We start from the raw sequence: 27,170 nt of genomic DNA on the forward strand, positions 1-27,170 counted from the left end.
CAACAGGGAGAATCCCATATTATTTGAGGTGGGCGAGATTTTATTTGTATGAATGTTACCTGAGTCAGGCTTTGAAAAATTGGTGCCAGGGAATGGGCCGTCTCCTAATTTAATTGTGTGGCCTCTTGTTCTAATTCTTGCAACCGCATTCTAACAAGCAAGCACCTATTCTATTTATTTGTAAAAAATGATCATTTTTCAAAGCAATGATAATTTACACTATCATCCCTTAATTGTTAGAATAAGCCTACCTTTATGATCAGCTCTTTTATTAGGCAATGTTCTTCCCTTACTGTCCAAAAAATTACTTCTGTCATCTGCATTATTGATGTTCTGAATGAATCTGTACTGATGGCAAAGAATAGCACTCTAGCTTCCAGCCAAAACACTCCCATTATTCAAAACATTTTTGAGATTCATCGCCTAACACAGCAACTGCTCCGTAGCTAGCATGAATGGGTAACGTGGTTATGGCACATGGCCATGTTTTGCTTTCTGTTGTTCTTACTTGACTTATCTTCTTCATGCATTTTGTGCAATAAACATTCTTTAGACAACCTCTTAGCAATCTTACATGTTAATATTACATTTTTCTAATGATTTTGAATATTTGATGTGTGAAGGAAAAAGCATAAGTGTGTAATATATATGTGGTATGTAAAACTGTGTAGCTGTTGTGCGCTTCATGCATTACAGCAACAAATTATCTTTGTCTTTAGACATCTAATGGGATCTAATGATTAAGCCAGTTTCTCAAAATAACTTATAATTCTAAGTGTTTGCAAAATATGTATTTTAATAATCAATGAAGCATCTAATATAACTAACAACAGCAAGTTGATAAATGGTTGATGAAATGTCAATATTGACCGAGTGAATTTTTTGAGGATAGCTGTCCATATTTTCAATTATTCAGTGATGTACAAAATCTTCTGTTTGTGTGCTTGCTGTTTACTTTGCATTGTGTGTTACGTTTCTTTCAAAAGAGAATGTTTAAATTGTAGGATAGAATTATCTGCTTATCTAATTCCCGCTGCTACATGGAATGAAGTGGAGGGAGATTTTTTCCCAGGGATCTACTGAGAATGTTCTTCCTGGGAAATGTTGCATTATGTAGGGTGGGAGAGAAAAGACGTGGTTTTCACCCAGACTCTAATCTTATGTTTACTGAGCCAATTGTTATGAATAGTATTAAATCAACTCTTTCAAACCATGAGCCCAAAATTTATCACTGTTACGCCAGACTTTCTCACATACAGTTTAATACTGTCATTTTGTAGTCAGGAATCTCAGTACTGCCCACTATTAAGCTTGTCTTATGTTATCTGTTATTAAGAAAAAAAACCCTAAATTTTCCAAAGAAGCAAAGAAAATTATTTCTTTTTGGCTATATTTATGATTGCTAAACCTTACATACTGAATATTTTCCCCCAAGAATGAAGCTCTGTTGCCTGAGCTGCCTTGTTTATTTATACAGCACCACTATTTCAATCAACTTGGAAGTTGATAGGGTTGCTGCAGCTTCTGGTCTCCTTGCAAAAATCTGAAACCATGGAGTCAATGTAATCTAGAGTTACCATTTCAAAAAAGAAACTAGTAATAGTTTACCTGTTAACATGTGACTCAGAATCCCAAAGCAGCTGATGTGTCGAGGCAGGGGTGGAAGTCTGCCCTAAGAGGAAGGAATTTTAAGAGCGCTACTGTGGACTTCCACCTACTCTAACAAACCTCAAAACACAAAGTATAGTGTGTCTGAAAAAAATTTATGTGTCAAAGTTAAAATTTCATACACAATTAATATTTATTTAGGGCACATACAGTGCAGAATATTATAGACTTAAAAGGGTTCTTTGAGTCTACATTAAGCAATTTAAAACAGGTGAAGGGAATCTAAAAATGCACTGTGTCAGCTAACATGGTACATTTGCATTAAGAGCATGCAGTCAAGTCTAGAAGAAACTTATTCATCTAGAATTTAAGTATGACAGGGATACCTCATGAAAAGTAGATCATAAACTTTCAAATCTGAATTCTAACTGAGATATAAGAATAGGTGGAGGGTACAGGGAATATTTCTCTGTGTGATCTAGAGTCATTTTTTGATATTTTTGGTTGTAGTCCTGCTTCCAACCCCCATATCTATAATTCTAAAACCTTTACTTTATGCCCTGATAAATATTTTTTTTTCCGTAGTTTTGAACTCCTCCTACTTCATCCCTAAGGTTGTGTGATGGTCCTGGATAAATAAAGCAGGATCAAAGCAGTAAACCAAGAGCACAACTTCCACTGAAACAGGTATAGATAAACAGGCAGCTGAGAGCAGCAGCGCCTTCAGCGTGTGTTTAGGGGGCTAAGGAGCTGGGAAATGCCTAACGCTCTGCTATGGAGAGTTTTGTGCTGTCAGCAGTTGCCTTTGAGGAAGGAACTTCAACAAAAAGTAGACTGGAAAGATTCATGCTTGAAATTCAGGTCACCTGTAAGGAAGCACGTAAAGTCTTTAAGACCCCAGGGGAACTAATCTTGCTCAAGGCTCTCACAGCGTGTATGAATGATGACATCACCCATATGAAATCATGCCGATTTACAGCATTCTTTCTGACCCAGCACCGAAATACTGAAATTAATGTGAAAAATAATGTGAAGACACTTAAGTTCATGAAATGGGTGCCAGAGCTTTGAGGTTGATATGTCTACATTTTATACCAAAACCTGACAAGTAATTTTAAACTCCAAAGTCCAGTGTTATTTAAACAGGCTCACAACAGGTAATTTTTCAAAATAAAGTAGACAAAAAAATTGTGTGAGAACAAACATTAAAGTGTTTATAAAAATTCAGACACACACATATGCTTCCTGTCCCTTTGTGGGCAGTTTTTTAAACAGTTCAGTGGCTTTTTGGGTTGCAAAAAACTCTACACAAGCTCCTTAGGGTCTCTCTGTTATCTCTGGGGCTTGCTCAGTCAGGAGAGCATCCATCGTTTTTTTCAGTGGCCAGTCCGGCCCAAACCACGACAACTATGTGTTTGCTACCTGCTGTTTTCAACCAGCTTCTAGTTTTTCCTTTTACTGCAGGCTTCATGCTGGCTGTGTGCTTCATACTCTCAGTTGTCTTTTTACCCACTACAGCCAGCATTCTCAAGGTGTTCCTCTGGACATACTCAGCTTCTCACACAAGAAGGAACAATGTCCCCATCACTGAAGAGGTTCTATCTAACTCAGTCATTCTTGTTTCCAGGCACATGACACAGTCTATCAGGTGTAGGCATCAAGGTTTTGGTTACAGGGGGGCTGTAGGGATGCCGTTTGTGAAGAAAGGCTACAGGCTGCCCCATGCCAGACACAGATGGTGCCATCTGACTCCAACTGACTCCCTGCAGGGCACAGTCCACAAGCCAAGCTGGTGTCACCTCTGTGATAACATATTTAAGAAAGGGCAAAAATGCTGCATAGCTGAGGGAGGAGTGAGGAAAAGAAAGTGTGAGAAACAATCCTACAAAAGCTAAGGTCAGAGAAGAAAGAGGTGCTCCAGGCAGATGTTCCCCTGCAGCCCATGGAAGAGACCACAGTGGAGCAGATATGCACACTGCAGCCCATGGCCGGCCTCATGTCAGAGCAGGTGGATATTCCCTGAAGGAAGCTGCAGCCCATGCAGGCCCAGGTAGGAATAGGTTTATCCTGAAGGACTGCAGCCTGTGGGAAGGACTCATGCTACAGCAGGGGAAAAGTACGATGAGGAAGGAGCACAGAGATGAGCTGTTATGGACTGACCGCAACCCCCATTCCCCATCCCTGCCATGCCGCTTGGGGAGGGGTGGGGAGATAGAGGGATTGTGAATACAGGAGTGAACTTGAGTCTGGAAAGAAGAGGGTGGTGATGGCAGTATTTTAGGTTTTGTATTTGTTTCTCACCAACTTACTCTATTTTCAATTGGCAATAGATTGAATTAATTTTCCTCAAATTGAATCTGTTTTGACTGTGATGATAATTGATAAGTGATCTCTCTGTCTTCATCTCAGCCCATGAGCTTTTTCATCTTATTTTCTATCTTATTTTCTCCCCTTGTACTGTTGAGGGGGGAAGTGAGAGAGCAGCTGGGTAGGGGACTGGCAGCCAGCCAAGGTCAACCCACCACACTTAGTAACAGAAAATAAAAGAAACTCCTTTAATCTGAATAGATAGTCTTAATTTGTTTCCCTTGTGTGTATCCATTATAGCTCATTACATGATTAAATTCCACAATCGTTTGCTATCACTATAAGCATAATGGATAATGCTTGGTTAATGAGCCTCCATTTGATAATTTTGGGGTTTTTTACCTTGTTCAGTGTATAGCTCCAGGTTTATTTACCAAACACTATTCCATCTCTGCTATAAGACATAATTACTAAAGACTCCTTCTGTCAGATAAGAGTTACACAATTGTGTAAGCTATGTTCATTGTCTTTCTATTTTTGATGCATAGGATACTATCTGTAGGAATTAACAAGTAGTTTCAGAGTTCATCAACTGCAGTTTTTTGACACTGCTTTTTGCTAAGTCAAATAACTGTTCCTATGACAGAGGAAAGTTGAATTGTCCTGCAGTATCAGAAATAGAATAGATGAAATGGAATAATCAAATATGATTTATATACTAGCAAAATTTGTATTCATGCTTTGAACCTTAATATCTTCCTATAGTTTCAGATGTATGGTGCTTTTGTTGGCTACTTTTTTCATTGCTTGATAAAATATACTTTAAAGCTCCAATCTTTTCCTACTTCATCTGGGCTTTTCTGTTCTATGAGATTGAAAATTGAAAAACTGTGCTCTGAGTCAATCACAACAGCTAGACAATGTGCTTTACATCCCACATCAGTTCTCAGGGAATGCTAACAAGTATCTTTTGCGAGCTCTTTCTTCCTCCTCTCCTTCTCATTTTGTGTTTTGTTTGGGATTTTTTCTGTTTACTATCTGGAAAAAAAAAGGAAAATAAACAAATTAAATCTGTGTGTTTCAGGTGTTACTCTGGAATCAGATTCCTGCCTTGACCCAGGGATTCCCGTGAATGGCCATCGCCATGGTAACAACTTTAATATCCGCTCTACCGTAACTTTTAGCTGTGATCCGGGATATACACTGAGTGATGAAGAACCACTCATATGTGAAAGAAACCATCAGTGGAATCACGCATTACCGAGCTGTGATGGTAAGTGTCAAGTTCTTCAGATGGCAGCTTTAAAGTCCAAGAAAGTTAATCTCCTGTTTTTGAGAACTAATTAAGCTTATCATTGCTACTACCTCCCTTTGGTTACACCAAGATCCATACTTTTCAAACATTATTGTACTGTTAATAAAAGCCATACTTTACATCTCTGAAACAACTTTCAGTCAAGTACCTTAATGTACAGTGAAATTTACAGGTATACATTCACCAATAGAAAAAATCAGAATTCTCAGAGGGTGCCACTGTTCAAATGCGAATGAAAACGGTGCCATACAACTAATAATTTCAAAACAAAGCCAATAAACTTAACTTACATTTTAAACTTAGAATACGGAATACCAAAATGATTGCTCAAAATTTAGTATACTCAATATCAAAACCAATCATGATAAGCCTATGTAATTAATTTTCTTGACATATTTTTGTTTTGAAATTTTGGGTTGTTCATTATTTTGGAGGATGTGCAACATGAAACTGTCTAGAACTTTCGTGAAACTGTCTAGAACTTTCATGAAACGTTTTTAAAATGCTGAATTATACTATATTTCTGTGGTCTTTTTTATCGTTGGATTTTTTTCTAAGTTCTTTTTCTATGAAGTACAGAATCAACTCATTTTTTTCGTGGAATGCTTGTATAGTTGCTACAAAATCCCTCTGATAGAAACCACAGAAAATAAGATCCAAATGTAGCTGAGTATTTCAATAGGGATAGAACCCAGCATCTCTTAAAATTCTCCATAAGCTGCTTCTGTTAAAATTTCCTGCTAAAACTTCCTATTTTCTCCCTTCTAGTTGCTAAATGATTACCTTTAAAAGCATGTTTGTCTTGATCAGGCGTCTTGTTAAGATATAACTGTGTTCTAAGGCAGTGATGACAGATCAATGTGTGAAGAGACAAGAACCAAGACCATACCAACAAAGGCTCTTGCTTTAGTGAATTACTTACATTAGTGTTATGGTTTAACCCCAGATGGCAGGTATGACCATGCAGCCGTTCACTCACTCCTCCATCCCTCTCCCAACTGTGACAGGGAGAAAAGGGAGAAAAAACACCCAATCTTGTGGGTTGAGATAAAAACAGTTTAATAGAACAGCAATGGAAGAGAAAAAAAAAAAAAAAGTAAAAGAATATACAAAATGAGTGATGCAATGCAATTGCTCACCACCCGCTGATCAATTGCCCAGTGCATGCTGAGCAGGGATTGCATATCCCTGTCGCCCTGCGAACCCCCATTTATATAGTGCGCATAATACTTATGGTATGCAATATTCCATTGGCCAGCTTGCGTCAGTTGTCCTGTCTATGCTCCCTCTCAGCTTCTATGGGAAGCTGATAAAGTCCTTGACTGCTTGGAGACAATCACTACAATTTTAATCACTACAATGCAAACTAATCTACCATTGAAACTCACTCACCTTGTAAGCATTACAGCTTGTTCCTCCTTTGCAAGGACAGAAGCAAACTATTGTTTTCAATTGCATTTTGTGTTCAAATTTTAGACTATATGTTGATGAATTTGAAGTGTCACAAATTTTACTATAAGCGGTAATTTTAAAATGAGCAAAGCAATTTTAATATTCTTCATTGGTTTTATGGGCTCCTCTTGCTTGTTTGCTTTGCTGCAATGGGTTGTAGAAAACTGTTGTAGGAATCTTAACTTTGAATAGTATCCTATTCTTTTTCAATTTATTTTGTGCTAAAAATTGTGAATGTATTTTTGAGTCAAACCACCAATATCCAACTCTTTTGTTTGCATATGAATGTTGAACTACAGAAAGATCTAGTTAATTTTCACAGTCCTTATTTCCCAGGCCCATAACCCACTTTCAGTATAAGTGTATAATAGAAAATTTCAAGCCTTTCTGGAGTAAGGCCTCTAAGCAAGCAACATGCAAGGGTTCCACTCAGTTTCTTCTTTTTTCCTCACATATTCAACTACATTGAATTAAGTAGTCTAAAAATTAAAAATAAAACTCACATTCTTTTAGGTGATCATTGTGTTAGTGTATTTGCCTTTTGAGGTTCAAAAAGTTGTGACCCAAATTTATGGAATGTGACAGATTTAACTAAGATTGAAATGAACTTTAGGAAAGCAAACTTCCAGCTCTTCAAGGACTTAGTCAATAGGACCCCCTGGGAAAATGCCCTCAGGGACAAGGGAGCAGAACAGAGCTGGCAGATCTTTAAGGGTGCTTTAACATAGAACACAAGAGCTCTCAATCCCCAGGTGTAAGAAATCAGGAAAGGAGTGCAAGAGACCTGCATGGCTGAGTCAGGTCCTGCTGGTGAAAATAAAGGACAAGACACTGCACAGGCAGTGGAAGCAGGGATAGGAATCCTGGGAAGAGTATAGGAGTGCTGCCTGGTTGTGTTGGGGTGGGGTCAGGAAGGCCAAGGCACAGCTGGAGCTGAACTTGGAAAGTGATACAAAATAATAAGAAAGGCTTCTACAGATATGTCAGTCAGAAAGGAAGGTCAAAGAAAGTGTACCCCATCTGATGAGCAAGACTGCAAACTGGTAACAACAGACAAGGAGAAGGCTGAGGTACTTAACAAAGTTTTTGCCTCAGTCTTCACTTGCAGCTTCTCTCCCCACACCTCTCGAGTGGATGGACTGCAAGGCAGGGCTGGGGGAGCAAAGTATCTCCCACTGTAAGAGAAGATCAGGTTCATGACTACCTGAGGAACATGAATATACAGAATTCTATGGGACCTGACGAGATGCATCCCAGAGTTCTGATGGAATTGGCTGATGGACAGGGAGGTGATTTGGGACAGCCAGCATGGCTTCACCAAGGGCAAGTCCTGCCTGACCAACCTCATGGCCTTCTATGATGGAGTGACTATATCTGTGGACAAGGGAAGAGCTATCGATGTTGTCTAGACTTCTTTACAGAAGTCTAGACACGGTCCCCCACAACATCCTTCTCTCGAAATTGGAGAGGTATGGATTTGATGGGTGGACTGTTTTGTGGATGAGGAATTGGTTGGATGGTCACATCCAGAGGGTAGTGGTCAATGGCTCAATGTCCAGATGGAGATTGGTGACAAATGATGTTGTTCAGGGGTTTGTATTGGGACCAGTACTGTTCAATATCTTCATCAATGACATAGACAGTGGGATCAAGTGCACCCTCAGCAAGTTTGTGGACGACACCAAACTGGGTGGTGTGATTGAAATGCCTGAGGGACAGGATGTCATCCAGAGGGACCTGGAGAGGCTGCAGAAGTCGTCCCATGTGAACCTCATGAAGGTCAACAAGGCCAAGTGCAGGGTCCTGCACCTGGGCTGGGGCAACCCACAGTATCAATACAGGCTGGAGCGTGAAGGGATTGAGAGCAGCCATGCTGAGAAGGACTTGGGGGTACTGGTGGATGAAAAGCTGCATATGAGCCAACAACATGCACTCACAGCACTGAGAAGGCCAGCTGTATCCTCGGCTGCATCAAAAAGCAGCGTGGCCAGAAGGTCAAGGGAAGTGATTTTGCCCCTCTACTCTGCTCTGGTGAGACCTCACCTGGACTACTGCATCCAGCTCTGGAGCCCTCAGCACAGGAAAGACATGGACCAGTTGGAGCGGGTTCAGAGGAGGGCCACAAAAATGATCAGAGGGCTGGATCACTTATGCTATGAGGACAGGCTGAGAGAGTTGGGGTTGTTCAGTCTGGAGAAGGGAAGGCTTTGGGGAGACCTCACTGTGACCTTTCAGTACTTAAAGGGGGCCTACAAGAAAGATGAGGACAAACTTAGCAGGGCATGGAGTGATAGGGCAAGGTGTAATGGTTTTAAACTAAAAGAGGGTAGATTTAGACTAGATATAAAGGAGAATTTTTTTACAATGAGGGTGGTGAAACACTGGCACAGGTTTTCCAGAGAGGTAGTAGATGCCCCGTCCCGGGAAACATTCACAGTCAGGTTGGACGGGACTCTGAACAACCTGATCTAGTTGAAGATGTCCCTGCTTGTTGCAGGGGGGTTGGACTAGGTGACCTTTAAAAGTCCCTTCCAACCGAAACTATTCTATGATTCTATGAGCTCTTTGCAGTCACCTGTAGACTGTTGATGTTCACAAAATTGCAACTTCAGAAATTAAATAAGCAGAATAAATCCCTAAAGGAAAAACATGTTGCTTTGTTTCATGCCAACAAAGAAGATAAAGAACTGTGTACAGAGACACAGTGGCTAAAGTTCACTGTAAGTAACGTGTCATTCTCAAAGTACTATAATCTCAAAGTGGAGTGTGAAAATAATTTTCTAGTGAGAGCTAAATAAAAATAGTTCATTTACATATTTTAAATTTTAAACTATCTATGTAAATTCTTTGTAAATATTTAATATCTGCTTGAAGGAATGTTGCACAGTCAAATATTTTTCTTCCTTCTGTGATGTTTACAGAATAAGAGGGATTTTGAATGAATGTATACCACCGTTCATTTACTCATTATGAACCTGATATCTGTAATTATGTTATTTATTATTGAGTAATGTTATCAACCATATATTTACTGTTGTTTTATCCATGCATATTCTCATTCATACTTACATACATAAATGCATGTATGCAGACAAAACCAGGCCAGAAACATTTCCTTTCCTTCTACTTATATATATATAAAATACATAAAATCAAAAAACATAAAAAACTTTAACAAACACCTTAGTTTAATAGTAAACAAAAAAAACCCTTTAGCTATAACTTCAGCATGTTTGTATGTATACATATATACATCTGCATACAAGTAGTGCAAGTTTATTGAACATTTTATATATATTTGCCATCTAGCTTATGACAAAGTATATCCCTCTATGTAAGGAAGAAGACTGAAAGCATTTGAATACTTTTTTGCTTTATTGTTAAATATTTAGTTTATTAAAATTTAAAAAAGAACAAAACCATAAAAAGCTGGACAGCAACAAATGAGTGAAAAGTACAGCCATGCCATATTTATAAGATCAGTGAGCAATTTAGCATGCAAATCTTAATCTTTAATTAATTTGCCATGCAAATTTGAGCAGCTTAGTTTAGCACATGCTAGTATGCATAAAATGTCTTTTACCGTAGTTCTTGTGTCTTTCAAAATACTCCAAACAAATTACTTATGATGGGACAATCTGAATCTTTGAAAGAGTGCAAAATACACTTTTTTTCCACTGAACATTGCAGATGAAATCAAATAGAGACAAACTTTTCTATTATTTGAAAAAAATACATTTTGTGTCTTAAATATTTTTGTTTGCTAAAAACGTGATGAAATATATACCTTTCTAAATGTGTAGTGGAAGAAAAGTAGCTGCAAGGTATTTGATTTTTGAGTTCACAAAAATAAAAAATTACTTCTTAAATACTTCTACAATAGGAATTAATATTTGCAATATTTGTTTTACTCATTTTGTGTTCTGCTAATGAACAGAGGAGGCTGTAGATGAAAAATAATCTCCCTTTGAAGGTCTAATTTAAGAATAAAGAAATTGTTTTGAAATGTGAATGTCATAGCTTTGGACAATTTAACTTCTTATTTTAGTACTTGATCCTAATTTTAATTTTAAGGGTAATTCAAAAAGTGAACTAGTTTGTTTTTTTTTTTTAATAAAAAACAGGACTTCTGTATGACTTCTGTTCCTATCCCCCCCTGCCCCCCCCCCCCCCCCCCCCTTTTTTTTTCTCTCTCTCTTAAGCTTTATGTGGTGGATATATTCATGGGAAGAGTGGAACCGTTCTTTCTCCAGGTTTTCCTGATTTTTATCCAAACTCTTTAAACTGCACTTGGACAATTGAAGTGTCACATGGCAAGGGTAAGAATCTACTATGAATTGCATATGTATCTGTCATGTCTATGTTTAAAAAAGTCAAACACACAAACACTATAAAATACTTTTTATGAACTGAATTAGATCAGTGCTTTCTGCCATTCTTCTGAGGAAGAAGTTTAATTTCCCAAAATAAATATATTCAAACGTGGTGTTTCTAGTTTGTGTTTATTTTGCAAAAGAAACATTCTTTTAACAGCTACCAGTAGAAAAGTGTTTTAGTCTGTCTTAGAAAAACGGGCAGAAAGTAGAAGTAAAATATATGAAAATGATAGTTACTTGTTAAATAGCACTATATTTTTCAGTGAAAGCTGTCAGAACCTTATTGATAGCTCTTCTCCATTATTAAGCATGAAGAAGCAGTTTTGATCTGTATATTAGTAACCTTAGATTTCAGACTTAAATCATTAGGGTCAAAAATTATATATCTTTTTGTAATATATACAGCAGCGTAACATTTGGATGCATGGTTAAATGTGGCAGCTTATCCGTTAGGGAAATACATGAAAGAACTAAATTAAAAAGCCTAGGAAGTACTAATGATGTGTTCCATACCATTAAATCAAAACATAATAAAAGTACTCCTCAATCTCCTTTCTATGACAAGAAAAGTCTTTGTTATATGTGATAATCTGAGAAGTATATTAGAAGTTTCTATTGTTTAAAATATTTTTATGGACTGTTTTTTTTGTTTAAAACTCATATGGCATTTTAAATGTAAAATATATAAGAAGACATTCAAAGAAGAATGTTGTTCCCCACAGTAAATAATTGTATTTGAAAAAATAACTGTAATTCAAAATCTAATTCATTGCTGGACTGGAAGTTGGGAACTGAAAAAACAGTCATGACTTGAGTAAAAAGACTGGTCCCAGAAAATACGAATCTGTATTTATGGAAGACCGTCCATAAAACTAGTATCTGCTTTTCCTTGTATATGGGCACTTCCCTGAAGTTAAGAGTAAGAAACAGAATTGTGTTGTAGGAAATGCAAAAATAAAACATGAGTACAAAATTTTAGCCAATTATTAAAATACATCTCCTAGTTTAATAGTGAGATCATGGTAGAGTTTATAAATAAAAGAGACATAGAAGAACTTGAATAAAATCTACACAATGCAAATTTAGATTTTCAGAGTACCGTATACACATAACACTGAATCCCATCAGTTCTCTTGTGGGAGCTATTGATTTCCAGTGAACTAAACAAACATCCACACATCCACACTGCATATATCGATTGGTTAAGCCCAAGTGCTTTCTGCAAGTTTTGTTTTCTGAATTTCAGGTTTTGATTACATGTGTATCTTTTTTCTAAAAATCTTTCCATATAATGTAAGATTTACTTTCTGTGTCACCTATGTATTAATTGCTTTTCTTTTCCCCCTTTTTAATATTTTCAAAGGTGTCCAGCTGGTTTTTCATACCTTTCACCTTGAGAGCTCTCATGACTATTTGCTCATCACTGAAGATGGCAGCTTTACAGAACCAGTAGCCAGGTTAACTGGCTCAGTCTTACCCTCTACAATTAAAGCTGGCCTCTTTGGAAATTTTACTGCACAGCTTCGATTTATATCTGATTTTTCAATTTCGTATGAAGGCTTCAACATAACATTTTCAGGTAAGAAAGTCCATTCTGCTAAATATCCAGAAACTACTTCCAGATAATATTTTTAGTTGTAGATAGCAGAAACATTATGAAGAACCAGTAAAAAAAGTCAATAGAAATTGTATAGTCTCTATTGTAGAAAAATAGCTAAGGTTTATAAAGGTGGCTAACAGATTGAGAAGGACGTTGGTGATGTGACTGCTTTAAGGTGACGTTTTCCCTGTTCTCAGAGAACCATCAACAGTGTGAAAAAGAAGTCTGGAGGAAAAATAAGAGGAAAAAAGTAAAAAGATAGAAGGTAGTTCTTCAAAAGAAAGAAACTAACTGGTACTGTTTTACTAAAGGAACTATAGGAACTGTAAAAAAGCCTTCATGTGCTAACTAAGAGTCACAGAGGAGTCTAAATTGAAGACTGATTTTGGAAAAGAAGATGTATATCTAAAAATAAAATAAATAAAAAAAAATCTGTTGACATATGAAGAAGTTCTGATATTTTTTACAAATTCCTCTTCAAGATAATTGAAAAATTTAAGTTACTGCTTGTTATTTACAGTCTTCTAAAACTGGATGACATATAAAATACATTTCTCAATAATTTTCTTTGCCTATCTCTATTACTGGAATGTAGAATATTTACAGATATGCATGTGAAAGAATCAACTGCTAGTTGAGATGCTCATGCCCATGGATATTCTGTGGAAGAAATACATAAGGAACGCATGTATCCAGCTCTCCAGCTCTCTCTTTTCTGAGAACTGAAAAACAATTAATTCATTTTGTTGAGATCTGGCAATGTTTACAGATTTGGTATTTATGAATAATGTATCTCATTTAGCTTGCTTAGTTAAAAAGAAAAAGAAACCACCTCACTGATTAGAGCAATCATGTTGGATTTACTCATATCAAATGCTGAGTTACATTTGTTCTGGATACTTTGGACTAACCAAATCAGAGGTCAGCAGTTTTGCAAGTTTGGAATCTAAATGTGAATATGAAATGATGTCTCTGATAATTTATTCATAAATAACTCAAAGCGGTAGAGGGCCAGGTAACTTTTAGAAAAATATACAAAATATCATTATGGATGCAAAGGGAAAAACTGTGGATCAAAGAATTTTTCAAACACAAACAAAAGTTTATGCCCTGTCTACAACTGACATACACATACACATATGATAGCCATCATATGCCATCATTTATATTGAATAAATAGTTTGAGAAATATTATCAGGTACACTAATTTTATGACATAGATGGATAAGTCTGTTTTCTTATTTTCACACAATCAGAATGTATTTCTCCATAGTAAGAAGTATTTAGTGAGACGACCTTAATGTGTTTTAAATGTTATCTAAGACAGAAATTTGTCAGGAAATTCCCAGGTGTCTAAAGGTTTGCCATAGGGTATATCCATGTCTACCTCAGTCTTTATAGAGCTGAGCAGAGGTAGTAGATTATGTGTTTTTTAAACGTACAATTTTTGCCAGCAGAAACTAGTGTGATTTATAGATTCCTTGTACTGTTCAGGCCCTTCTCACAAGACAGTTACTATAAGGAAGGATTTCTTTATTTATTTTATTCAGTAAGTCATCTATTTAAATGCTCATTCAGAAACATTGGGTTAATTTCTTGCCCTGACTAAATGTAGTTTCTTCCTCTAATTAAGTGGATTTAACCCTACCTTCTACCAACTTCTAAGGTAAATGTTTTCAAAAATGTCTTTTCTTATCACTTACCCAAAATGTCTCTCTTCTAAGTGATCTCTTGGGTCTTTGGATCCTATTCCAAAATTAAAATCAGACTTTTTGAACTAAAGTTGATCTTTTTCAACATATTTTCTCAAACAGTGGTCAGTAGTGAATATCTAAGGAAGAAAAAAACCCCACAAAATAGGTCAAACATACAGTGATACTTCCCCAGCATTGTCTGTGAGGATGAGGGAATGTGTGGCTCAGGCATTTCATGAGTTTGATGTAGTCCCTGTGTATGTAACGACCATGATTTTTTGCCATTAATTTGTTCTAACTCAATCTGAATTATTCCTGATGCATAGTTGTAAGAGACTAAAAAAATAGGCACTTGAGACTTCTTTCAATAAAATATGCATATATTTGTTTTCATTTGGGTGATGCCTGTAGAGTTTCTAAAAGGCATGCAAATAGAGATTGCCCAACTGAGTGTAGCTTTACTTAGGAAACTCAAGCACACTTTTGAAAAATGTGGTCATATTTCTTTTCATTCACCTGACTCTTTGTTTGATTTTTTTATTTTCCTCATTAAATAATGATTTTTTTTAAACTTTAATCTCGCTTTTAAAGCTGTTTGGGAGTTCAGATTAAATGAACCAAGAATGATATCCAAAGGATGTAATTAAACAAAATTATAGTAAACCACTTACAGTACAAGCTGATTACAGCCCCTGAAATTAAGAAAATAATTGTAGTGTGGGTGGGACACAATAGATACATAATTACTGTATATATAGCCATAATAGACATACAGAAACAGTACTAGGGTTTAGTAGAGAACACAGCTCTGATATACATGTTTTCCAAGTGTTCTGTACTGACATAATACAACTAATTTGGTAACCTTTTATTTTTTTTCCACGTGGACAACTTGTCCCATTTATTTATATATTACATTTTATTGTCTGCAGAGTATGATCTGGAACCATGTGATGATCCTGGTGTTCCTGCCTTCAGCAGGCGAATTGGTTTTCATTTTGGTGTTGGAGATTCCTTGATCTTTTCTTGTTTCCCTGGATATCGCCTGGAAGGTGCTAATAAGCTTACCTGCCTGGGAGGTGGTCGGCGTGTATGGAGTGCACCTCTGCCAAGGTGTGTGGGTAGGTGGTCACATGCTTTCATTTCATTCATCAAATCGTTAATAGCACATGGCATGTGTCAGAATACTGGGCAGAGAACAAAGCGCTTGGGTTGAAAGGATTGATCCCCAAGCTGTACAAACTTTAAAGTCAGTGAAAGATATAAGTAATGCATGTTTCTTTTACTTAGAGAAAAAAAAAAAATAAGAAAGAGGAATATTTAGAATTGTGATAGAAAATAAAATCAAAATGTCTTGTGAGATAAAATGTAGACCTAATTATTGAACTGTGTGTTTGCCATAATTAAGATATAAATTTCATACTTTGTCTTCCAGGGTAAAGAAACAATATTTAGAGCTTTTAGCCTTTCTTATAGTCCCCTGACTGATTTTAAGAGTCTTTTTTTCATATTGTGTTTTTATTCTTGGAACTCTAAACTGTTTTGGTTTTGGTGGTGGCGGTGTTTTTTTTTTTTAATTTTATAAACTATAAACTATATTACAGCATTGTAAACTATGATTTTTAAAATTAATGTGATGTGGTTAAAAATCAGTAACTATAAGCTCAAACTGAGTGAGCAGTTCTTTTCTGGGAAAAGCTCTGGGACTGGATTTTATAAAATTTGTAGAGTTGCTGTATTTGATTTGTGAGATGGTTTTATCACCAGCATGTGAAGTGAATCTGATCAGCTACTACTGACATGATGCTTCTAAAATGTCAAACAGTTCCACACACCTCTAAATGAATTTCCTTAAGAAGGATCTTTTTTTAAATAACATTTTATTTCATTAAGGGAGAAACTCAGCTTCTTTATTTTTCTTTTTTTTTTTTTTTAAAGGGGCATATCTCTATAGCTGAAAAAAGTCATATCACCTACATTTTATATACACATAAGATACACATACAGTTTTTATGGAAAAAAGTAAACTATTTCTAACTTTGTTTTAAAACCCTGGGTTTATTTAAACCTCTGAACTTCAAAGGTCTTTATCTGAGTGCCTGGATGTTTATTGGCTCTCAGAATAACACAGCATCCCTCCTTCTTCAGCAAGGATCCTCCTTTTCACAGCAAAAATACACTGCCAGGTCTATCTGCAAAATCAGATAAGCATTGATAAACAGGTGTCCTTGTAAATCTTATTTCCCAGTGTCAGACCTTCACTTTCTTGTCTTTCCAATTAGAATTATGTCAATGTTTATCTCAGCCAATCACCTCGAGTGGTTATGCAGTACTATTCGACACATCAGAGTTTTGAAGATGCTCCCTACAGTTTCCCTTTGGGTCATCACTCCATTTCTAAATGTGTCTTCCAGTTGGATCTCTCCCTCCTGACTAGAAAGCAGTTTGTGCCTACAGCCACCTGCTTCCTATTATTTGATTAAAAGAGCTTTACTGTTAACAATTAAAACGTGTGGAGAAGATTCAGGCACTTAGGGCTGACTTCCTTTACACTTTGTAAAGAACAGGGACAATCATTACCCAAGGTAGTGTCAAATTTACTCCATCTTTTCAAATTAAACTTTTCTTTTTTTTTTTTTTTTCTCTTCCCCCCTCCTCCTCCCTCCTTAAAGCTGTGCTTTTCATGTAGAACCAACTGCCCTTACCTTAGCTGTCTGGTGAATTCTGTTTCCATTGACATGATGGGGCTTTTCAGGAAGATCTCTTCTCTCCACCTCTTTATACCAACTGTAGAAACACTGGTACTGCCAATCTCCTCACAGAAAATTTCACATTCTACAGTGCATTGTTTAAAAGAAAGGTAGTGGAGTCATCCATAAAGAAATCTCATTTCCTGTAAGAGCTTCTTCAAGAGCACTCAAATAACAATGATGTCTTCCCTGTCAAATTTGCTAGTAGTTGATATCTGCAGATGAGACACTTCATTCTCTTTTTGCACAAGAATGCTAACTGTTTCCCATCTTTCTAGACACAGTGATTGCATTTGGAAGAGCTATCCTGCAGTCTTCACTTAACTAGTGACTCACTCCAGCAAGTATCTTACAGTTAGGCTTTTCTGCGGTTACCTACAGTATAAAGGACATAGACAGTCTTTTGAAAGAAAAAATACCTGGCTGGCTATATTTATGTAACTCTTCTTTGAGATATGTTGTCTAAATGTACATTCAGTGTCCTCTTTTACTCTTCAAAATTTACTGTAACTGAGAGGAAGAGAGATTGAGATTGAGGTGAACTGAGAGTAAGCGTAACACACTGCTACTTTGCAATTTTGTGTGACGCAAAGAATTAATGGAATCAGGAGCACATTCCTTTAAGCAATTTCAAGGTAAAAATACCCTCCTAGCAATCCTGGCACAGGGCTACCTGGAAAATAAACATACACAGTGTCTTGAGAGAAAACATCACTAAAGTAACCCATACCTTTAGGTTTGAGAATACCAATATAGGCATCTGGTTTTTTACTGTTCTGAAACAGCTTGTCACCTACAAGATTGTTAGCATTATCATCTGGCACATTACTGTAATTAGCATGTTTGTCTGTGTCTTGTAGGTTTAATTTCCCAAATTTACTTGTGAATAATTTAATTATAATTTAAAAATACTGGGTTTGTATGTGTTGTTATGCTTGTATGTGGGTAAAACCCAAGCTACTGTACAGACAAGCTTCCCCTGATTATCTTTCGTCTGGTTGAGATTTGAAAACAGAAAACATTTTTTTCCCTTTCCTTCACTGACATGTCATCCTGTTATTATTCGTTGTTTTATTATTATGGCTTGAATTATTATTCCAATGTTCTTCAGAAAAAAAAAAAAACAACCAAAAAATTAATTTGATTACTAATTGTGGTTATGAAGGGTTATTGACATTTCTTCCACATATATAATTTATTCCCATTATGTCACTTGCTTTTACATAGTTGCAAATGTATATATACATTTATACTTATTTCATGTCTATGTGAACAAAATTGCCCTAGAGCATTCTTCTCACTTTTTCCACAATTCTATTACAGTTTCATTTACATTTCACAGTTAACTACTTTTTCCTGAGGATAAAACCCAACTTTTAGTGAGTTGGTCCCCCTAGAGTGTAGATCTGAGAGTAAAGCTCCTAGGCAGTCATGCACTTCTGTGCATCCCCAAAACTGTGCCAGTCTCAGAAGCTTGGGGAATACTGGGTTCCAGAAATGATGTGGAAAAACTCCTTAGTCTGTTGAAGTCCCTGATTCTGAGGCTAACATCCACCTAAAGGAGACCATCAAAATCATGTTTCTGCTTCTCTCTTCTTGTCTTCGCTAGCATTTTAAACAGGAACCACCCAATTTGTCTGGAACTCTGTTACTTAGGCACATCTGAGGGCTAGAGCACCTCTCCTATGAGGAGAGGTTGAGAGTTGGGGCTGTTCAGCCTGGAGAAGAGAAGGCTCCAGGGAGATCTTATTGCGGCCTTCCAGTACCTAAAGGGGGCCTACAGCAGAGCTGGGGAAGGACTTTTTTTTACTAGGGCATGTAGCGATAGGACGAGGGGGAATGGCTTTCAACTGGAAGAGGACAGGTTCAGATTGAACATTAGGAAGAAGTTTTTCACTTTGAGGGTGGTAAGGCACTGGAACAGGTTGCCCAGAGAGGTTGTTGAGGCCCCATCCCTGGAGGTGTTCAAGGCCAGGCTGGACATGGCCTTGGGCAACCTGGTCTAGTGGGAGGTGTACCTGCCTATGGCAGGGGGGTTGGAACTCGATGATCTTCAAGGTCCTTTCCAACTCTAAACCATTCTATGATTCTGTGATTCTATGATTTCCTTGGCATCCTCTAGCAAACCAGTGCTATGCTTTTAATCATACTTTTCTTACCTTCCAGTTTGCTTTAAGTCAAACTAGCCAGGAGCTTTCTACTGCTCTGTATTGAGGTTGTGCTACTGTCAAAAAAGGAATTGGTAGACTCATAAGTGAAGAGAAGAAACATTCCTATGAGTATTTTTTTTTTTAAATTAAATGTAACAATTCAATGAATAAACAGAGTGAACATTAGACATAGATCTCTCATCCAGAAAATGCTCCCCCTCTCCAAAATGTATACATTCTTCCAACTCAGTGCCGTAGGTCAAAGGTTTCACTGTCATGCTGCAATGCAGAGTGCTGTCCTTGGCCTCATGAATTCCGTATTCCCTTCTGCACACTGGCACTGCTTTGTCAGTATTGAGAGAAGTTCGATACTGCTCTGCCTCATTTTTTTGGATACCAGTGGCAAGCACCTTCTCAGGCTTGCGGAGAGTAGGGTCTGTGCAAATGCGGAAACATGACATAAAGCGAGGTATCTGGTGAGTATACAGATTTCCAGAGATAGGTAACTACAGGTAAGTAGGGGCTGAGGTAGAGGACAAAGTTTAGATTGCAGCTTCAAACGCATGCATCTGATGTACACCTAACTCATCTCCTAAGTACTATATGAAACATGACTTTGCCATTTGCAGTGATCCTCTGACAGATGAGGAATGAGCCTTTTAGTTTTGGTATTCTTTACGGTGCACTATGATATGCTGATGAAATTCTGAAAGAGGGGAGACATTTCTTTCTTTCCTTCCTACTTGCAAATGATGTGCTGTTTGCTGATTATCAAAGGGTAGAAACCTGAGTGGAGAGACCTTTACAGTTAATTGCAAAGTACAGTGCCCAAGTGTAGGTACCTCCTCTTTTCAAAAGACATTTTAGAAATTGCTTGTTCACTCTGCTAGATTTGTTAATTTCTGAGGTGTACAATACAATTAAGGTATGTTTATTAGATCAGAGAAAGTATGGCTTTGCTATAAGACAAGTGTAGGTACAGAATAATAAATTGAGCTTATTCCATCATATTCTGACTGTGATATTAATTGCAACATTGAGGCAGTAGTAATATTATAAGACAAAAAAAAAAAGTGAATATTTGCTAATAATTTTCTTTTAACTTCTTAATATCTTCGCTAATGTACATGGCCTTTACCTAGCCTCTGTTCAGCTGAAGATCTGCCTTTGTTATTAGACATGGCAATTTCCCCTGTTCACAAGGACATGTAGCTAAACAGTTTCATCACCTCATCCAGGATTTAGGCATTCTGACGTCACATGATAATGGGAAGGAAAGTTTGAATTAGTTCTTCAACTCTTCTTTCAGAGATCATCTTTACTTAATTTCTGTTCTTTTACCTGATTTGCATGCTGATTCCATCTACTTGTCTGGGTTTTCCTTGCTCACTATCTTCTTAAGAAACTGTGTTAAATTTTACCTAGGACGCATCATGAAAATATTATTTATACATTATACAGTGTACACTATATTCAGTTCAAACTAGCCTTTCATGGTAAGCATTGTGTAGAGTTCAAGCATAACACATTAATGCAATAAATTTGGCTCTGAGTGCTTTTTACTTGGTTGTTTTGGGTTGGGTTTTAACCTGCATTACTTCCCTGTTCCCCATTAATCATTTCAGCTGTCTGGAGTGTTCCTAAAGCAAGCTGTGAAAAACATAAAGGATAAAGCTGAATAGAAACAGCTACTTAATGTTTTCATTTCATATTTAAGCGGTGTTGCTCCTTTATTAAATTTTACATGGCAGTTGATTTTTAATGGTGCGTTAACACAGTATTTGAGTAAAATCTTCACCGAGGTATTGTTCACTGGTATTCACATTAATATCACATTAATTTATCATGTTCAGTTGTTATAATAAATACTACATGTATAATTAATGATAGGGTGCTACAATAAATTGCTGACACTCTTTAATAAGTTGTTTCTTTTTAATAGTTTAGTTAGTATTCATTGCAAAATCATCAATTATAATTAATATACTTTGTCATGTTGTAGCATTGAGTTAATTTCCATCAAGATTGAAACATAAGTGGGAACTTTGTTAACCTGAATAGCACTGTAGATTTCTGTGAGACCCTTGAGATCTGGCATTCATTGTTCTCTTTAAATTCTCTGTAGCATAAAATTTGAATTTGACTTCACCTCTGAGAAGTCAAACTAAGTCTGAAATTGGTATTCATTTTTAGCTAGTGTTTAGGCAGAGAGAGCTCTCATTTAAGAGCTGCTCATGAGCAAGGAATCTTATATAGCATCAGTAGTTGAATCTCTGAATCTTCAGACAGTAATAAGGATGCGTACGTATCCAGTGTCCACTGTATTTGGGAACTCTATATTTAAATGTTGTCACATTTAAACTGTTAAACTTTCAGGTTGTTTTCTGTTTCATACAACATATTTAATGAAGTTATTTAATAGATTTTTTACAATTTCATAGAATCATAGAAACATAGACTGGTTTAGATTGGAAGGGACCTTGAAGATCATCTAGTTCCAACCCCCCTGCCATGGTCAGGGACACCTCCCACTAGACCATGTTGCTCAAAGCCCCATCCAGCCTGGCCCCAGGGATGGGGCATCCACAACTTCTCTAGCCAATTTGTTCCAGTGCCTCACCACCCTCAAAGTGAAAATGTTTTTCCTAATATCTAATCTAAATCTCCTCTCTTCCCATTTGAAGCCATTCCCCCTTGTCCTATCACTACATGCTGTTGTAAAAAGTCCCTCTCCAGCTTTCTTGTAGGCCCCCTTCCGATACTGGAAAGTTGCTATAAGGTGTCCCTGGAGTCTTCTCTTCTCCAGGCTGAACAATCCCAAGTCTCTCAGCCTGTCCTCATAGGAGAAATTTTCTATTTCTTTATCTTATAACATTGCATTTTTATAAATACAACTGAAAGGTATTTTTTTAATCCCTCATTTTTATGTCAATGTTTGACAGAGAATTGAAGATTCGTTCGAGTTAGTGAACTCTTCAAAATATGGTGCAATATAGTAATTGCAGGTTTTAATTGTCTCTATTTCAAAACTGAAACTTTAATGTTCAGAAAACACTAACAGATTTCAGCTGTTGCATAGTGAGCACCCTGACTATTTTCAGAATGCAAAGAAGTGATTTGTGTGAGACCTTAATCACCTTAATGTGTGACCTGATATGAACTTTTAATCACCGATAGTCACAAGAAATAACAATTGTCTTGGGTCACCCTTTTGCCTTCTTAAGGCACAACATTTCAAGATTGAGTATGCTAAAATTATCTCTCAATAAGACAGATAATGTTGGGATGTTGTCTTCATAGGTCATTTATCAGATGATACTAGAGAGAGTAGACAAAAATCTCAAAAAAAGCCCAAACCCCTAAATCCAAAAACTTCCCTCACCTTGGATTCTGCCAATAATCCCCTGAGGCCAATTAACAGCATAGGATTTGTTTTGAGAACCTGAGTGGTATTTTATGTCAGTAGCATATGGATTGAAAACTAATTAAGCAAACCTCAGAAAAGGCTTTACCTTCTGTTAAGTCCTTCCTTTCCTACTCCGTTATTCTTTGGAATGGAATTGGAATGGTACAAAAAAATATGGAATAAGAGGCTTATTTTCAGCAAGATGTTTCAATAAGGTTTTCAGTGAGGTATTCTAACCGTACCGTCATCATACATGTGTTGCTTGAAGAGCGCTGAGACTTACATACACATGCTTCATTAGTGGGGTCCATAGCTGATGACCTACCTTGACTTGAAATCTGTCTTAGAGAAGCAAACGAGGAGGAAAAATAGGGAAGGCGAGAGAGAAAAAAGGGAAAGCCACACCTTAGGCACCAGCTGGAAAGTGGAAGGAGAGAGTCCCCAGAAAAATCTCTCTCCAGTAAAGGTAATGGTGACAGTGATGATGATAGTAATGACAAAAAAGCCATCATCTTCCTGCTGTCTCCCTTGTACAGTTATATTTTTCACACAGACTTTCTAAAGCTCCTCATTGGTAGCTTATGATACTGTTAACACTTAGTGGAACATGTGTGGGTGCTGCAGACTAAATAGTAGTTAAGCTTTGTGCATGTATATTATTGTGTAATATTTATTGCATGTTAAAATAACTATCATCTGCTCATTATCTGCTAGTCTCTATTCTGATATGAAGTTACAGGCTAAAAGCCACCATGTTTGGATTGATGCAATCTTAGTGTAGATTTATAGGCTAAAACTTACAAGGCAAAAGAGTGAGAAGTGGTGTGAGAACAGTATGATTTAAAAATCAACGGCAGTCACTTTTTAGGAGAAACCCAGCATTAACAGTGGTTCTGAATTCAGCAGTGTCAGGTGAGAACAGGAGCACTTACGATACCAGAGTGAAAGCGCTGCCACAGCAGCCCGGCAGTGTGTAGACGAGAGGTAACAGGCTCACAAGCGAAGGGCTGGCTGCAGAATTGGAGATGAAGGACTGCTAACATTACCAAGATTAAGGCACTGTGCAACAGAGATTCTGTGGAAACTCCACGTGCACTTCAGCTTTACTTCCAGTAAACAGGAAGCTTCATCTCCTTGCACTGCATTTGAGTTTGTATATGAAGCTGTGCTTGAGGCCAGTCACGTATTGTGTCTGCCCTGCAGAACTCGTGGGCTCAGCTTTAGAGAGCCCCTCTGACTGGGGAGAAACCCTAGGTTTTTGCTGTTATGTGAAAACAGAGCGTACGGTGTTTGGTTTCAGCTTTATCCACGGTTCCCCTTGCTCTTATTTTAATGTTCCATGACCATGCTACTGGGTAACAATATTGTCCAACTGAAACATAAAGCATTATCAACTGTCTGAGCTCAGCTTCTCATATTTTATGAACTACTGCACAATTTTGTAAATACGACAAAGATATTCTGCACTCAGTAGAGTGTTTTGTGGCAGAGAAGCCATTAAACTGACAACATACTACTTTTATTTGATCTCTGCTTTGGAGATCTGCTTAAAATCCTGTCAAACCTCTTAGCAAGTTGTATGGAAAAAATAATAAAGCAAACTTTTCCATTAAAGGTATTGTTACATTTTACATGAACTGTATTTCAAAGCATTTCAAGAATCCCTGAATTTTGTTTGTTTTGTAGAGTTTGTGTTCATATTTAGGAAGTGTTTGATGATCTTCAAAAGATCTACCCTCTGCAGTTTCCTTTTATCCAATTTCAAATGAGACAATGAAAGAAGAAGAAAAAAAAGTTACTTATGTAAATAGAATTTAAGTGACTTTATTAAGGAGAAGAACAAAGAATGGGGTCAAGGATCTGTTCCAGACAGATTGCTCTCACTGCAAGGGAATAAAAGAACAGTTTGATAACGTAGCATTTTCCAGTCTGCTGCAGTCCTCAGCAAGGTTATAACAGACAACTCAGAAACTGTAGTGAAAAGAAATCATATAGTTCCTTCTCTAAAACTATTTTCATGTGGACATAGACAGTGTATACTCAATAAGAGTATACCTTTTGAATTCTAAGGTAGATACTTTTGATTTTATAATAAATAAAATTAACTTTAAAAAGCACACAAGATTCAAAAGTTGTAATAGACAATTAGATTAATCTGCTTTTATCTGCTTTCCACCTTCTGAAACATAGATCCAGTACCACATAGATTTTTTTCTTTTAAAAGAAGATGAGTTCACGGGACCTTGTCTTTTGGATGCTGTGGTTTGGCAGACTTCCATAGTTTGGCAGATTTGAGAAGGGAAGAACCTGAATTGGAACCACATAAGTAGCTGACATTTACAGAACAAGTTTTGTTTAGTACATGCTGGTTTAAGCTATGTAACAAGCCATTTAGATGCGATGACAGTAACTTTTTAAAGCACCAACAGCCAAACTACGTAGAAAGAGTTTTGTGACTGAGATTTTAGAGAATTTATTCTTCATTTAGAAAGAAAAGCACAAACATCTGTAGCGCTATAAGCACATTTGTATTTAAATTACCTACATTAAACTAGTATGCATTACAACTCAGTTACAACACAGTTTTGCTGCATACATAAGGGTGTATTCTTCAAGAAAGTAATTACCCCTTGTTCCTCATCCTCAGCTAAGGATCCACAGCTGTTCACTGAGCACATCAGAAAGGTATCCCTTGTTCTTAAGGTACAGATGCTTAAAATCGAATGTTTTGTAAGGGAAATAAAAATATATATTTATGGTTTTTTTCATGTCTGAATGGTTCTTTAGTACTTCTTCAAATTAGGGAACTAGATTAGCTAGGATGTTTTTAACATGTGAGTATTTAGTGCTATTGCAGTGCTTAGGATCTAATTCTTTTACAGTCTCAATAAAGTTTAATATTTAAATTATCCTCGCTTCTTATTTATAGTCCAATCCCAATTAATTATACATTTTATATATGAAAATAATGGCTTAATTTTATAGATCTTGTCAGAACACAGTAGGTGCAGTTTCATGTTACTTCTGCAAAAGTGTGCCTTTCTTTCTTCTTCAGACTCAAAACAATTGTGAGTTGCATCAATCCCCCTGTGCCCTTCCTAAAGGAAAGAGAAGTCTCGTCTATCCTTGTGAATGGAAGTTTTTGTCATTTCTTATGACATCTAATGAATTATCAGACTTCTGCTTGCATCAGATAAAATTCCCTAGTAGTTTTATTTATTTATTTATTTACTATTTTTGCTCAAAACAGACTTTTGTACATATTCTCTGTTGAAAAAACTCTTGGATTATCCATATTTTGGGGTTTGCCACAAAATATATTTAAAATACCTGAGTAAACTGAGATAAATATTATGATAAAGTGACAACTGGATCTTTTCTGTTTAATCTAAAGAGTAGATTTAGGTGCCACTGGGCATATTGATAGTACAAAACCTGGAAACTTTGAATCAATTTATTTTGCATCTTGAAAACTCAAATAGATTACTACGGAAACAAAGGAAAGGTAGGAAAGCAAAATAAAGAAGGGATCTGTATTACATCATAATACATATTTCAGTGCTTCAGTTCTTTATAGCAATTTTTAGATATGATATATGCGGTTCTTAAATTGTACCTACATTAATACTATTATAGTAGTCTAAGACCATCACATAATCTGACATTATGAAATGTATTGCATTATGAAATAGACTCCTTTTCTTTAACGGCTGCAGTTGGAGGAGCTAGTCCTGAAAATACTATTTACATAGAGCATGTTCAGTGGGTATGTTACAGTATACCCGTTCACTTAAATTCACACTGATTTTTCCAAGACAAGGTTGTGGATCAAAATATGGAGACAGAATATCAACAGTAATCGCTTTAAGATCAGTAAAGATTATTTCTCATGGCAAATTCTGTGCCTGTCAATGTTTGCATAATTTGAAGACTTGTAGATACTAATGCTAATATAGTTGATTTTTATCAGAGGAAGGGTGCTTATGGTTAATATTCAGTGAATTATATTTAATAAATGAAAATACAAGCAGATAAGAGATTTTTTTTTTTCTCATGTAGGTGGCATGAAAAATCTTTTCTCTTTCATCTGTCTGGGCTGTAGAGGCAGATCATTCTGCCAAGACGAGGGCAGATCATTCTGCCAAGATGAGGGCAGGTGTCTGGAACTCAGACGGAATCTGGAAGGCAATGAAGTAAAGTAGTAGCGTAAAAGAGTAAAAGAAAGTCCTCTGTAGCCAGGAACTAAAGAGCTCTTTCAGGATCATATGATAAGATTTATCTGCTTAACTTAAGGTACTAAAATCAGTAGTTACTCATAGAGCGCATGTGCTAGATAAGGAATGTTGCATGACCTCTTTCAAGGGTGATTGGCAGTCTTTTATTTTCCAATTACCATAGGTGGATGAGCCATATCACTTCCTTATTCAAAACTTCATGGCTTGATCTTTCACCAAGAATGTAAGAGATGTGGCTTCATTTCCTTTGTTTCTGTAAAAGAACTTTAAATCATAT

General features: G+C 36.7%; 1 protein-coding gene across 1 annotated transcript in view; it reads left to right on the forward strand.

The window, feature by feature from the left end:
• CSMD1 (CUB and Sushi multiple domains 1) overlaps window positions 1-27,170 on the forward strand; it is a gene marked incomplete at both ends in the record, with an annotated part of 1,228,645 nt that overhangs the window by 942,314 nt on the left and 259,161 nt on the right. Inside the window, 4 exons of the mRNA XM_082481062.1 lie at window positions 5,000-5,188; window positions 10,885-11,001; window positions 12,422-12,637; window positions 15,285-15,473. Of these exons, the coding sequence (XP_082337188.1) occupies window positions 5,000-5,188; window positions 10,885-11,001; window positions 12,422-12,637; window positions 15,285-15,473 (711 nt within the window). The remainder of the gene's footprint in view (window positions 1-4,999; window positions 5,189-10,884; window positions 11,002-12,421; window positions 12,638-15,284; window positions 15,474-27,170) is intronic.

The sequence above is a fragment of the Vanellus vanellus genome, assembly GCF_965231255.1.
Source record: "Vanellus vanellus genome assembly, chromosome: 3".
NCBI classification, from domain to species: domain Eukaryota; kingdom Metazoa; phylum Chordata; class Aves; order Charadriiformes; family Charadriidae; genus Vanellus; species Vanellus vanellus.